General features: G+C 37.6%; 1 protein-coding gene across 1 annotated transcript in view; it reads right to left on the bottom strand.

Moving 5' to 3' along the window:
- ESR1 (estrogen receptor 1) overlaps nucleotides 1-14226 on the bottom strand; it is a 181333-nt gene that overhangs the window by 93763 nt on the left and 73344 nt on the right. Inside the window, exon 3 of the mRNA XM_085308427.1 lies at nucleotides 2791-2981. Within this exon, the coding sequence (XP_085164553.1) occupies nucleotides 2791-2981 (191 nt within the window). The remainder of the gene's footprint in view (nucleotides 1-2790; nucleotides 2982-14226) is intronic.

Genomic DNA, 14226 nt, shown 5'->3' with positions numbered 1-14226 from the left:
TCATTGCTGAAAGAATTCTGTATTACAATACAAGGATGTCCAGTTTTACCTCAATACAGTTGAATCATATGATTCCCAGTGAATTTTATTCATATTTTAGGAATGCATATCTTATCTACATTCCCTATAATATTTACACATTTTTCTACACATACTCCTAACACCTATAGCACCTAGAAATAGACAGTATTAATCACAACCTCTTTTACATCTTCATAATTTACAAGATAAATGGTGTATTTTCTCACATATGCTGAATCAAAAAATTACCATCATTTTAGTAAACTGGGCATGTGTTCAAGGAGAATATGGAGTTGCAAAGGTAGACATCTCTTCCAATTCCAGGAGGAAATTCAAAGGGTCCATTAGCTCATCATTTTATGAYTTATCACTTTATGTCTTTAAAAATCCTTTACAAGGCTTTTCATACCAGTTGCGATCAATTGATAATTACAATTCTCTCATAAATACTCATATTCTTGAATTAGTTTCTTGATACTTATTGAAGATATTTCTTATGATAGCTGTTACCGCTCAAAGATATGGATCAATTGGAGAAAGTACAGAGGCATTCGACAAATAGGATCAGAAATCTAGAAAACATGTTCTACTGAAGAAGTGGGTTTGTTTAGTCTAAAGAAGAGAAGACTGAGGAAAGATATGATAACAGTCTTCAACTATGTAAAAGGTTGTTTCAGTAAGCCTTCTTCATGCCCACAAGGAATAGGGCAAGAATCAATGGGCTTAAATTACAGCAAACATGATCTAAATTAAAGATTAAAAAAAGCATTTTAAGGAACACTGAGACCTTAAGCTTTTCATTTTTAAAGTTCTCACATTTAAAAAAATATATTAGGTATGTAAATGTAGCAAGAACTAAATTTACTAATTAGTAAGTACTGCAGAACAAGTAGATGACAGATCCATTGCTGAGAACCATAACAATTAGAGACTAGGGCAGAATTATCTGTCCCGATGCAGAGCAGTGGAACTAAATGAAACAGTCAGACACAATTTTTTTTTTTTAATGACCAAAAGCTGAAGATCTGTGCTATACAGTTACAGGATAGCTAGTCCTTTACTTTTGCTTAAGGTATTGCGATTTTCACTTTGCTGCTGGGTTGTCCAAAAGCCGGTAATGCCAGTAACAGATGCAACAATTTGATTCTGTCAACATGGTAATGTTCTAAATGATAAAAGGAAGCAGGGAAACAAGGCATACTTCTCATACTTCTTTTAAAAAAAAAAAGTGTTCTGGGTAAGAGGACTTAGTTCAGTTTAAGCACAAGGACAGAATTTCAAAAATCTAAAATTCTAAGAAAATTAAGATGCAGTCAGAGGACTCAAAAAATAAAAGAGCTGTTCTCCCTACTTCACAAGTTTCAATAAATCATTCTGATGTTAACAACAGAAAAGCATTTCACCCTTTCTTCCTCCAGTCTTATTATTGACTGCTGGCTGTAAACACTGTCTTTTCTTAAAATCATTTAGATGAATCTGGAAAAGCAGAAATACAAGTAACTATTAACTAATCACTGACATTCAAATCATTTCATCACTGTCTCCCTTGGAGGCAATCTTTCACTTTTTTCTTTAAAGCTTGAAGAAATTCTTGAGCTGAATGTTGGAAGTCTTATTTAACTCCCCTCAGAGGTACTCATGCAACAAAACAGGTAATAATCACACCTCGTGATATGAGGCAAAAAATGTTTCTCATTATGCTTACTTAAAAAAAAAAAAAAAAGGAGCTACCAGAATTTTTCTATGTGTGTATCACTTGGAGCTGTAAAAAACTACAGAGACCTAAGTATAGTGCTTTGCTAGTTTTCTACTTGGAAAGGTAGATTTTTTTTCCTATTTTCTTCTCCAGTGTAAAACATATACTAATAAGATTTTCAGTAGAATCATAATTTCATCTTCCTCAGTTTAAGAGATGTTGCACAAAGCAYAGAAGTATTCATTCCACAGAGTGACAGACATCTTAGTCAAGAATCACCCTGGTCACAGCAGTTAACACTGCTCCTGGTAGATGTGCTCTACTCCATGGACTCTTTGTACAGTACACTTTTAGCCATGCCATGACTGTGAACTATACAATTCTGTATATAGTTCAAAGCTCTACTTTTCTGGCAAACACACATATAATTTCATACAAGAAACCTTCCTTTCCACAYTAGTTCTCAAAAGACATCTGGTTTAGCTCAGTTGGTTAGAGTATGGTGCTGCTAATGTCAAGGTCGCGGGTTCAGTCCCATACGGGCTATGCTGAGGGTTGGACTAGATGACCTCCAGAGGTCCCTTCCAACCTTACTATTCTATGATTTCCAAGTAGCTGGGATTTGGACTGAGCAATCTTGCTAATGGAGCACTGAATATAGATTAAAAAATCATTCAGTGTGGATTGATCTTCACCTGAGAGGCGGTTCTCAAGAAAAAGTTGTTTTGAATAAGAACTTGTTCACAGAAAAGAGCTATGCATATCCTGAAAGAGTTGACTCAATATGGATTTTTAAATTATATTTCTCACTACCTGCATGATCAGATATACAGAAGCCAAGCAGAATGTAGACAGGCTTTTTTTCCCCCGTAGTTACCTGGGACTACGTAATTACATACTATATACCTGCCAATAGAATTCACCAAATACAGTGCTCAAAATACATGTGAGAACACAGCAGTTGCTGATGAACACCCACTAAATTTCATTCTCCTGGTCTCAGTCTGTAATGTCAAGTAGCTTCACATTTCCTTTGGAGAAAAGAGTTAAAGGGATTCACTTGAACTTATTACCTTGAATGCTTCTTTTGAAAAAGGCTTTGCAGCCCTCACAGGACCAGACCCCATAATGGTAGCCTGAGGCATAGTCATTGCACACAGCACAGTACCGCGTCTCCTTGGTGGACTCCATGGACAGGGTCCCTTTCTCGTTGGTGCTGGACATCCTCTCCCGGATATTGTGGCGCCTATTGTCAGAGCTTGGCCTGTTAATAATAAAAAACAAACACAAAACTCTCAGAAGTGTTAAGTCTCATCCTCTCCTGAAGACTGTAGGACAGAAGATCAGATCTAGTTTCGAAGCAACAGATTTACAGCAAAAAAATCTCATATCAACCTCTGCCCTCTTCTAATTGGAAAGGTGTAGAACAAATAAGATACAGGAGGACTCTTTTTTACAAATTAAGTTGGTGTTATTAGGGCAAAATCTCCTATCCAAAGGGAGACTGCAATATCAGTAGGTAGTGTGAAAATCTGAGGTTAAAAAAAAAAAAAAAAAAAAAAAACACTTTATGGCTTGCAAATTCTGATGCAAACATCTATATTATTTATCGGGCTGTTTTCAAGTGATTGCACAACTAAGTAGGCAAACTTTCCTTAAATTCTCAGGGATACCACATTGTATAGAATTAATCCCTATTCTCATTTCAAGACCACTTACATAAAAATTGTAAAAGTGTTTTATACACAAGAAGAAAAATCAGAACATATTAAAAATTGATGCTGAAGAGTTTTTGACTTAGTAGTTTAAAGGCCCTCCTGTGCAGCACACAGCTGAAAGAAAACTGAACAAATCTGTAGAGGAAATAGTAATGAGTTTACCTCTAGTAAGAGGTTGTTATGGGTAGTTACTGCAGGTTTGGTAGACAAGATTCAAAAAGATGAGGGGACATGCAATCACTAAGAGGAACAGTAACAATCTCCTTTCCATCTCTTGCTTTCCATTAGAGAGCAAGTTTGCACTACAAAGTGCCCAAGGGACAAATATAACCCAGTGCAACAYGAAAAAGCCTACTGTATACATTAATTACCCATTTACCATGGATGCTTTAATTGCTGATTATCGAACAGGTGGCACTTATCTCCTCAGAGCACCATCCTTTTCTCAAACAAGCTTATCCTGGTTTTGAGCCTGGGAAACTGGGGGCTTTCTCTTTCAGATTCATTCTTACATTCCTAATTTTGCTGTATTCCCTCCTTAGTGCAGCAAAACTTGCCGTGTTTTGATGAGCTGAGGTGTCTGGCACCAAAGGCACCTTCCTGCCCTAAGCCAGTACTCCCAAACAGTTTTCTGATGACTCGTACGCTCAACTGCTCTCTTTCATCTCCAAAATTCCCTGACGTCTCCTGCTGCAGTCCGTCGCAACTCCCAGAATGTTCATACCAGCCAAAGCTACCTGGAAGCTCTCCCAGGTGCTGCCAGCCATCCCATGGAGACACTTTTTATATGCCTTCCTCCCCTAAATATGCTATATTTTAACAGCTTTGAATGAATATCACAGTCACAACAGAAACTTAGAAATGTGTTAGCTAGCAGAGATTGTTATTGGCATGATTTAAGAAAGTTGCTTTTTTTTAACTCCAAAGTTTTGTATCAAGCTTTATGTACCAGATCATTCTGAACACTTATTTTTGGTTTTCATGGGACTTGTACAAGATAGAAGGAACTGCAAATGGTGAAGTACTGACATGGCAAAACTCTGTTTTCCTGGTGAAATTAGACAGTCAGAGGAGATCAGGATTCTGACACCTTAACARCCTAAGCAGGAAAAAAAAATCCATGTGTATTTTAGATGTTACRTGTAAAAAGGTAAAAACAGTATCATTAATAAACAAATTATTTGTTATATGTATTCAACACATACATGGCTGCATGTAACTACTTTTACGGACCTGCCAGGTCTAGACAGTTGACTTGAATCTTTCTTCGAATGTATTTTATCTCAGTACCTCATTTAATTTACTTTGTTTTTCTGCTGAGCACTGATCAAAGCTGTTGTTTCTTATCTCCTCCATCCGATTCCGTATCACCTGCAGTTGGATCACCTAATCCATCCTCCCTGTACAATTTTAAATTAACCCAGATGTGCTTTAAAATAGTAAATTTAAGTGTAATAAATTCAAGGACATTTTAAATATTTTGATTTAAAGAAAAACTGCAAGCAAGCAAATAACTGTCAATATAATTTTAACAGTAGCAAGATAATTCTGTAGATTAGGTATACACGTCTACAGGAYAGCTATTCATAATTTAAATTGTTTTTTGAAAACTGCTACAAATATGCATGTTACAGAAGACAAAATTCCCAAAATTGTTTTCATATCAAGAAGAAATCAAAATAAAGTACAATTTTATAAAACCAGACTTTTAAAATATCATTTAAAAACAGTCCATTAAAAAAAAATAAAAAATAAAGGTAAAATGAAGAAAATATCACATTCCAAAGCAATTGAATACTTCTGTGGACATGTAGTACCTTTATAACACTCCCCACTTAGTAAAGCAATCCTAGCTGGATATAAAATAAAACATCTCAAATAATAATGTAAAACTAAGTAGAATAACAAAATACCAAAGAGTATCTACCAAAAAGTATCAGTCACCACTCATACCCAGTAATTTACATTTCCAGCTTTTCAAAATACTTATTTTCACCCAGATTAGGACTCCATTCACCAAGTCATTTTTATTAAAACTACATTTAAGGAAAGAAGAGGCTGAAAAATAGCCTGAAACAAACAATAATGCTTTTTCTATCTAGAACAGCTAAGAAATCTCATGGAAAAATATATCCTCCAGAGAGAAGACAGACATATAAAAACTACTGAGGCAGATGCAGGAAGGATAGGCATACTTTGTCATGCTGCTTGAGGGAAGCCTACGCCACAGAGTCTGYCCATCCAGCTCCCAGCAGCGGGGCCACCTTTTCAGAGGAAGGCTACAGGCAGCTTGCTGCAAGTAAGTGCACCGGGGCTCTGCACGGTGCAGGATCAAGAGAAGCAAGGGAGCAAGGCCACTGCCCATAATGCCCCTGCATTTCTTGTTTTACTTAGACCACCATCGCCTCTCTGCTTACCCACGCTCTGTCACCCACTTGCTATACTGAGAGACCACAACAGATCTCTAACACAGACCTTCACAAAACAAAGTGAACCCAAAGACGGCCTTGCTGGCTTTCCTCCCCAAAAGTCAGTGCCACTCAAGCACAACTTTGAGGAAAGGTTTTGAAAACTGGCCTTGCACAATCATCACACCCAGGCTCTAGGGAACCACAAGAGGAAGCAAATTAGAATGCCCCAGCCCCATCCTCCCCAGAAATAACATCCTGCCACCTCTTTCCATGTTCAAGGAAACTTCGGATTATTGCAACTGCRGTACTTATTCGAGAGGGTGAAGAGGTAAACTTTTGGGAAGAGAGGATTCCAGTAACACAGAGCTTGCTAAGTCAAAGTATCATCTCAAATTTCATCCAGAAATCAGCTGCTAGCTAGTGCACATCACAGACCGCTGATGCTGTGTGTTGACAAAAAATAACAGTCTGCCCTCCATCCAGTTTTCAGTTAGGTTTCAAGGGCTGGCCTTCTGAAGAACATATTGCAGTAACTTAACCCAACTTAAATAACTTTGGCAAGACTATCGTACCCAAAATACAATGGCCTAACCTTTTCAACAATTTCCTTTGTAATCTATGCAAACAATAACAAAAAGAGACCAAAAGCTCTTGACAACTATGTTTACCAAACAGAAACAAAAAATCAAAAGGAGCGAAAGCCCCAGATAACCCCCTCCCTCTAAAGCCCCCAGTAAAACAGACTAGATTAGAAAGTAAAAAAACCACAGAGAGAGCATGATTTACTGCTCTTTTCTAAATGTAATAATACAGCAGACAAATGGAAAGTGTTTTGGAATCTACAGTGCAAGACAAACTGTCTTCTACACTCACTTTTATGTTTCCCACCTATATCCCCTATAAATGTTCACTCAGTTTGCTAGTAAACAATGCAGCTCTGCTTTAAACATTCACTAATTGCCTGTTGCTCTAAATCAGCTGGAGAGACATTAACTCCATGTTGACTACAAAGTAAAATGTGTATATTAAGAAATTGTATTTTTGTAATGTAAATTCACATTTTTACATCATAATATTCTGATTGGCATACAGGGTGAATTTAGACTATCCTAGAGCACACAATCCATGCAAGGGTTGAGTATAGGCCAATTTATTCACCAYCTCAGCCTTATTTGAAATAAAGAGATTTCATAGGTAGGTGAGATTAAGGTGATTAAGGAAGGACAGTTGTTTAAACAGGTGAAGGAGACACCTTGAGAAAGTCTAGGTTTCTGAATTTACACCTATACAAACAAATCTGCAACTGCTAAGCCTTTACAAAAACAACTTGAAAGTTCCCAGAGTAAAAAGCCTCATAACCAATATTCATTTCAAATGCAACCAAAGTCCAGTCTACTTTCTAAACACTGGACTTATTATAACCCCATTCTACTATTCAATATGAAATGAGTTAACTTGCTGTTAGTATGTGAATTTCCATCTGGTGCAAAATACTTATGAAAGATTATTTGGACAGAATTAAATGCTTGAGAACATTTAAAAGACATCTCACAGAGAAGTACTGCAATACAAATGATTGAGTATAGAAAAGACCAGAAAATTGCCAAGTAAATCAAGCACCTCAAAGCTGTACTTTCAGGAAGTAGCTCTAATGAATCAAAAAAAAAAAATCTATGTTATCCAAATCAAAATGTTGGCTTAAAAGAGGTACCCTGAGATGTCTAGCATTGTAATTACACTCCATCTTACTTGAAGGAGGAGATAGAAAATGTTGTATGGAGTTATATCTCAAACTCACAGAATCATGGAATATGCTAAGTTAGAAGGGACCTTGGGGCATTGCTGAGTTCAACCTCCACTCCACACCAGGCCAGCATCAACGTTAGCTCTGTTGCAGCAGCCAGGGAGCTGACAGCGTTCCTTGGCTATACCTGCTCAATGCATCAGGTTGGCTGAGGTTCCTCTTTGGGGCCAAGTGTGAGCCATCCATGTCAGTGGCTTCAAGCATGTTTCATTCATGCAGCTAAGCTCTCTTCCTCCTCAGGACAGGGTGGTCTCATCTATGCTGGCTGCTGGCAAAGACCCTCGCATAGCTCCTACCTGCAGTTGCATCACCTGGGAGAGGGCTGCTTAGCCAGAGTAAACCATGCCTGGGTACGTGAAACAAGGGAGAGCTGTCGGGCCGCTGTCTGGGCATGAGTCCTGGCCTTGTTTAGCTAACTAATAACAGATGCAGGCCTTTCTTGTTCTGCTGTCCTCAGCTTATTCCCTGATCTTCAGCACATTGTTGTCTCTGGTTGCAATGTCAAAAAAGGCAGTGATTAATGTTTTCCTTTCATAATGATGACACTCCTTGCAGATTAGTGTTGGCCTCATGAAACACGACATTTAAGTTCATCTGCAAATTCTGTATGGGATGAAGATACACCCCTGAGTGAAAATAAAAGTCAGGATGAGAAGGAGCTGCTTGCAGTTCAGATCTGTACATGAACTGCATGGCCAGCCCCTGCTCTTCCATCTACCACAGCCTTGCACAGCTCCCTCGGCCTTTACAGCTCTTTCCACCAGTGGAAATACATGGTGCAACCACAGGGGCCACTACGGAAGATCTGCCCAGCAGTTTCCTTGCCACCTATGGCAACACTCAAGGCGGAAACCTTCATGTTTGCTGGTTTGTTCTAACCTCATTTCATTTCACGGGGTTGCCTCATTTTAGGGATTTGGATTCTCTCTTCTCTTCCTTCAACATGAGTGTAGGGACATCTAAACAGTTGTGCCTGAGTAGCAGTGCCTAAGTCAGTGGTGAATGGATAAGATGGAGCAATAATTGACATAAAAGAAGGACAGTCAATAGGAAAAAMTACTTCAAAAATAACAGAAATTAAAGGTGAAAGGAGACTACGAGAAGAGGGCAAGAAAATCAATTGAAAATAGGGGCCAGTTCAACGCACAAAAAGAATGAAAGGCAATTGAGAGGAGATAAATTAAGAAAAAAAAGACCAAGAAGTGAAGTTACACAGAAAGCTCAATATTWAAATATTTTACAAGTATTTCAGTATTCACAATTTACAGTATTTCACAAAGTACCAGAAAACGAATTTCACAGCCAGAAGACACAGAAATATTGTCATTAGAACTAGAATAAAGAACAACTTGATCTGATAGGTAAAGTAAAAACTTAGGAAAAATAATTCCACATTGACCAAGAAATAGGAGCACTGAGGACAGGCTTTGTCAATATGAAAGTAAAAATTTATCTCTTTAGGTCATCAAATCTTCTTTTTCAACATTAAATCAAACATTTCCCTTGACATTAGTTTAAACATCTTCTTTCATCCTTAATTCACGTTAATTTTAAAACAAGTGTTTGAAATACTGCATTTAGATATGCCAAAATTAAACATATCTGAAAAAAGGCATTCTACRTTTCTCTAAAGCCATTTGCTAAATTCAGGCTAATTCTCTGTATTTTCAGTCTCTTAAAATTTCATTTTTGACAAATTTAAAATTTTTATCAGGTGTACCGCTAATATTTGCAGACTGGATTAAATTATAGAGATGTGTGTGTATACACATTCACTGTGTAGTCCATGCAGTCTCCAGAAATATTTACTAGATGTTCCATTAATTGGAGAGAAAGGGTACCCAGGCTTCTGAGTCACCTACTTGATGTCCAAATTTGGATGGTTTTTGTTTTTTCTTCTCCTATAGTTTCATTCTAACTATCAATTTTCCATTTTTTGAAATATAAGTTAAATTATTTTGAAGTTGATCCCCTTAGTAACACAGAAAAATGTAGAAGCCTTTGGAGGGGAGAGCTGTATTTTAAAAGGAGAAGGCCACCAGTCTGCTTGGCAGTTCAACAGGCCTGAAATTTAAACTGCTAGAAAAAAAATTGCTGGCAAGTCTGATATAAGCTAAAAATGGGTCTCGATCTAAATATTGAAAAATTGATTCTGTCACACTTAAGCATGTGTTTTGGGTGCTAGCTAGCTGTTTCTCAACACTGTTGGAATATAAATATGAACTTAGCTACAGGGTCGTTTTCTTAAGTAAAGAGTGTTATTGTAGCTGTACCTCATGGATTAGCCCAGAACTGAGAGTTCTGAAGCACTGGTAATTTCATTTTTTTCTTATGCATAGAATGCTAATAATTTCTTACTGTACACAAGGTGAATACAGAGACATCCACAAAATTTACTCTGAAATAAGACTAAGATTTTAAATATAGTATGCAGCCGCACTGCCTCTGCAAAAGCAACTGAAACCTTCATTTATCCCTCCTGTGCATATGCACACTATCTCTAATTATAAGATTGTACCTTTCACAGGGCAAGAGTTCATTCAGTGCACATAAGTTAAAGGAATTTATTAAATGAGATGTTACTCTGTGTTTGGTTTTCTCCTGATTGCTCAGTGACTGGCCCCACGCCTTACTATCAGCACACTATCTGAATTCAGCTATAACGTCAGAATAAATTTCCTCCCAGCCTTTCCATGGCACTATACCATTTGAGTGGTTGAGGGATGTTCATGAATGTATTTTTCCACTACCCTCATGAGCTGAAAGGATGAAAAATAAAGTTGGGAGAGATTAAGGTCAAAAGTATATTCTGAGTTATGTAAACCTGATTTTTCTGAGTTCTCACCACTACATACCATTTTGCATGTTCAGAGTGCTACTTCCCTTGACTGCAGTTGCAAGGATAAATGCTCAACACTTCCATAAATCAGACAGAAGGACTTCCATTCAGCACAAAGGAAATTACAATAAAACACAAGTTTTGTAAAGAGTTTGATTTAAATGACTTCCCAGCTTCACAAAGGCGTTTGTGACAAATGTTAGACAGAGAATTTAGTTCCTCAGGCCTGCAATCAGCTGCCTTCACCTTATACTTCTGGAAATCTTTTACCTCATTCTTTCCTTAGTTACCAGTCCTTGCAGCAAGTCCTTGCAATTATTATTATAATAACTGCATCATAATCTGGAGGCACAAAGGGAACATTTGCACAGTTCACCTTAATTTTGATCTACAAAAAAAAAATACTTGGTTTGCAAACATATTGCTTCTTCTGGGTGTACCTTCTCATCTTAGAAAAACAAAAATCTTATCCGTTGGCCATTCTTTGATCTACCTCCGTCTTTGGGCTTTTCAGTCCAGCCTCAGTCTCCTTGTCCAGAAAGGACAAATTTCTCTCCACCAGTGCCTGACCTGGACTGAATCTCTCTGACTACTTTTTCTATTCAACCACTCCCCACATCCAAAGTCTCATTCTCTCTTATTTTCACTTCACTTCAAATATGTTCCCAGTATCCTGGGCTGGAAAGTCCCTCTCTCCACCATTTGCTATATCCTTGTATCCCAGTCTGCCGTGACTACTTATTCAATCTTAATATTAATCTTATAYTTTTCTTTAACCCACGCCACCAGTTTCTCAAGTCATAATTGAGATTTGCAACTAAAGGAGGACTTAGGGACCTTAGGATTATGATTTGTTGACTACATGTAATTCATTAATCTTAAAGAAAGGATTCTATTTTCCATAATAACTTTCTGGAAAAAAAATTATATGAATTTTTAACAAGGCTGAATTTAAAATTTCTGAAGTTCTGCAATGAGCAGCTCATTATAAATGCTAGAATCTTTCAGTGAGAAAAACTAAGATGTTCCCAGTCAGTCCAAATAGAATTAAAATATTTTAAAAGTGTTTTTTTTAAATCACAAAAATTTTCTTTATACTACCTTTATGACCATGAAATTTAATTTACCTATATTGCCTTGCTTTACCTGACTTGTCTGTCCCTTATTTTCTCCTCCAGACTGCGAGTGCATTTCCCATAATGCAGGCCCTTACCGTATTAATCAGACCCATTGGAGTCCAAAGAGTCTGTGTGTAACCTTTGGCCAAGACACTTCGCCCATTGGATAAAGTGGAGACCAGAAATACATCTTTAAACAATCAATTGAGAAATGCCAAAATATCCATCWTATGTAATATTGCCATAACATTTTCCTGTTTTTTTCCTAGAATTTCAGTTTTGAAATAGGAGAAATTCTTCATATTTATGTTTTGAAGAATATCAAAAACCAACACAGAAATCCAGTTTCTGCTAAGAAAAAGCTCAGTCAAGAAACTAATTTTTTAATTTTAAAGGAAAAATCTTTTATGTGATTTGCATTTTGCAGAAAACTCTATTTTTAAAAAGTTTTGATAGAAAAATATATAAACTCCAAAATATTCTTTTTTATGCATATTTACAAAGAAATATATATATAWAAATATGTATATAATATGCAAGAAACACATTCAGAGGATAGACAGTTCTGCAGTTTTAACGATTCAGAGAAGTTCCTGCTAATTTTACCAGTAGTCAAAAACTGCACTGCTATCTCAGTGTGAGACCTACAAACCCTGCAATCAGTGTACAATCAGTGTATGCTAGTATTCAGTAAATCATGAACAGACTATTCCACAAAAGACTACATATCTAGCCCTACCTCACAAGTACTTGTTTTAACTTGCCCTTACATTTGCAATGAATGAGCCTCCCTCTGTTTCACTAGGTGTTTCACTATCTAACGTCCAGCCCAAGTTCTCTCTGCTGCAAATTAAGAGGGTTTTGGGTTGGGGGGGAGGGGGTTGGTTATTTCCAGTTAGCCTGAAGAACAATTCGTTCAGTCACCGCCCTCTTAAAACAAGCTTCTTCCTTTGGAGGATGCTTGCCACGTCTCCCCTCAGTCTTCAGCCCTCCTCCCACAAAGTCTCTCCTTTAGCTCTCCTGTCCTCTTGCTGCTCTCATGGGAGCTTTGGCTACGTCTTTCTAGAAGAGTCACCCACAGGTAGACATGAAACTCCCAATGGTAGCTTGCCAGGCTTTCCTAAAACAGAATATTTACCTGTTTATCTATTTTTATTGTATGTAGTGCTCAGAGAATAAAATTTGCCTTTTCAGCAAAAGAATTTCATTGTATTTAGCTTATGACTCTCTCTACCCATTAGCTCTTTTTCTACAATCTACAATTGTTTTTATACAACCCTTTTGTCTAGCCAATACCACAGTTATTGTACTTGTGCATTAGATTTCTGCTTCCTAAAGGCTGGGCACTGCACTGACCCTTAGAGGATTTCAGAAATATTTAGTGTTTCAGATTCCACTGTGGCAAGCAGCACTAGAAAAATGTTCCTTTATATGATTATCTATCAAGTGGCCCATTTACAGATGCCTGCTACTTTTAACAACAGGCAAAGTCATCTGTTTATTTAAAAATCTATGGTACTATTTTATCTTTGGATTAAAATAAACAGTACAAATTATTGTTTCGATATAGTATTTTTGTCCCAGATCGCTGGACGCTCTCCTATTCATTAAGAAACCATTTCAGTGAAATAAATACTTGTTCCGATTCCCCAGGATCCAAAATCGTGACCAGCCGACTTGCTCAGAGTTTCCCATTTCCACCTCCTGCCGGGCACAGTTTTGTCTGGTGCTATCCGTCTCTGACACGGTCTCTCTTACTCAGTTACGTCTCTCAAAGCCTCTGGTGTATGAAGAGCCATATAATCTCAGGAAACACCTTAATCCGCTGCATAAAATCATGCCAAACGTGATGAAGAAGCTGCTGACAGACAGAGAGTACATGTGGGCACAGCACAGATAGGATTTTCTGGAGCAACGTGGCATTGGTGTGTGGCTGCGTGGCTCTGGGGACAGAAGCAGCAGGAGCCTGAGTGTGGCAATCAGCCGTGCCCAGAAGTATGTCAGAGTGGAGGGCCTGACAGGCAAAAACTCGGGGAGGGAAAGGACATCTGACATGAGTGTAAACAATCTGAATAAAATATGTCCTAAAAGCTGGAAGCATTAGAAAAAGCTCAGCTTTATCTGACAGTCTCTGGTGTATACCCTGTCCAGCTTTCACACATTTAGAAATATCTATTCCCCTTTGTCTCCATTAAAGTTATGCTAAGTTTCAAAGGCTAGGCTGAAAAGTTGTACTACTGCTTTTTTATATATATAAGCCTTTAGATTTAAAATACGACTTTTGTGAAAAAGCCCAAAATCAGCCTTTCATGTAAGAATCATACAACATCCAGAATAAATCTTTTCTCCAGGTTTTGCTGTTTCTGGAGAATTTTGTTCAGAGTTACTCACTTCACCAGGCTAAACRCTTTCTTTTCCAGGAGATCACGCTTCTGAACCTAATTTTCAGATGAGGTAGCACAGTCTACTCAAGTTCTGCAATCTGGAGGGAAAAGGTTAAATGCACTCAGCAGGTTAGAAAAGGGTGTTACAGGAAATGCTGCCTGTTTCTTACACCTAGTTCCAGACTATTTCAAAGGTAAATGCCAGCAAAAACACAGGAATCAGTCATAAATCTTC

This window comes from Rhea americana, unplaced genomic scaffold (genome assembly GCF_003343005.1).
Source record: "Rhea americana isolate MKP2758 unplaced genomic scaffold, rheAme1 scaffold_275, whole genome shotgun sequence".
In the NCBI taxonomy this organism is placed as follows: Eukaryota; Metazoa; Chordata; class Aves; order Rheiformes; family Rheidae; genus Rhea; species Rhea americana.
The sequence above is the reverse complement of the archived record's forward strand: the minus strand, read 5'-3'. Positions and strand labels throughout refer to the sequence as shown.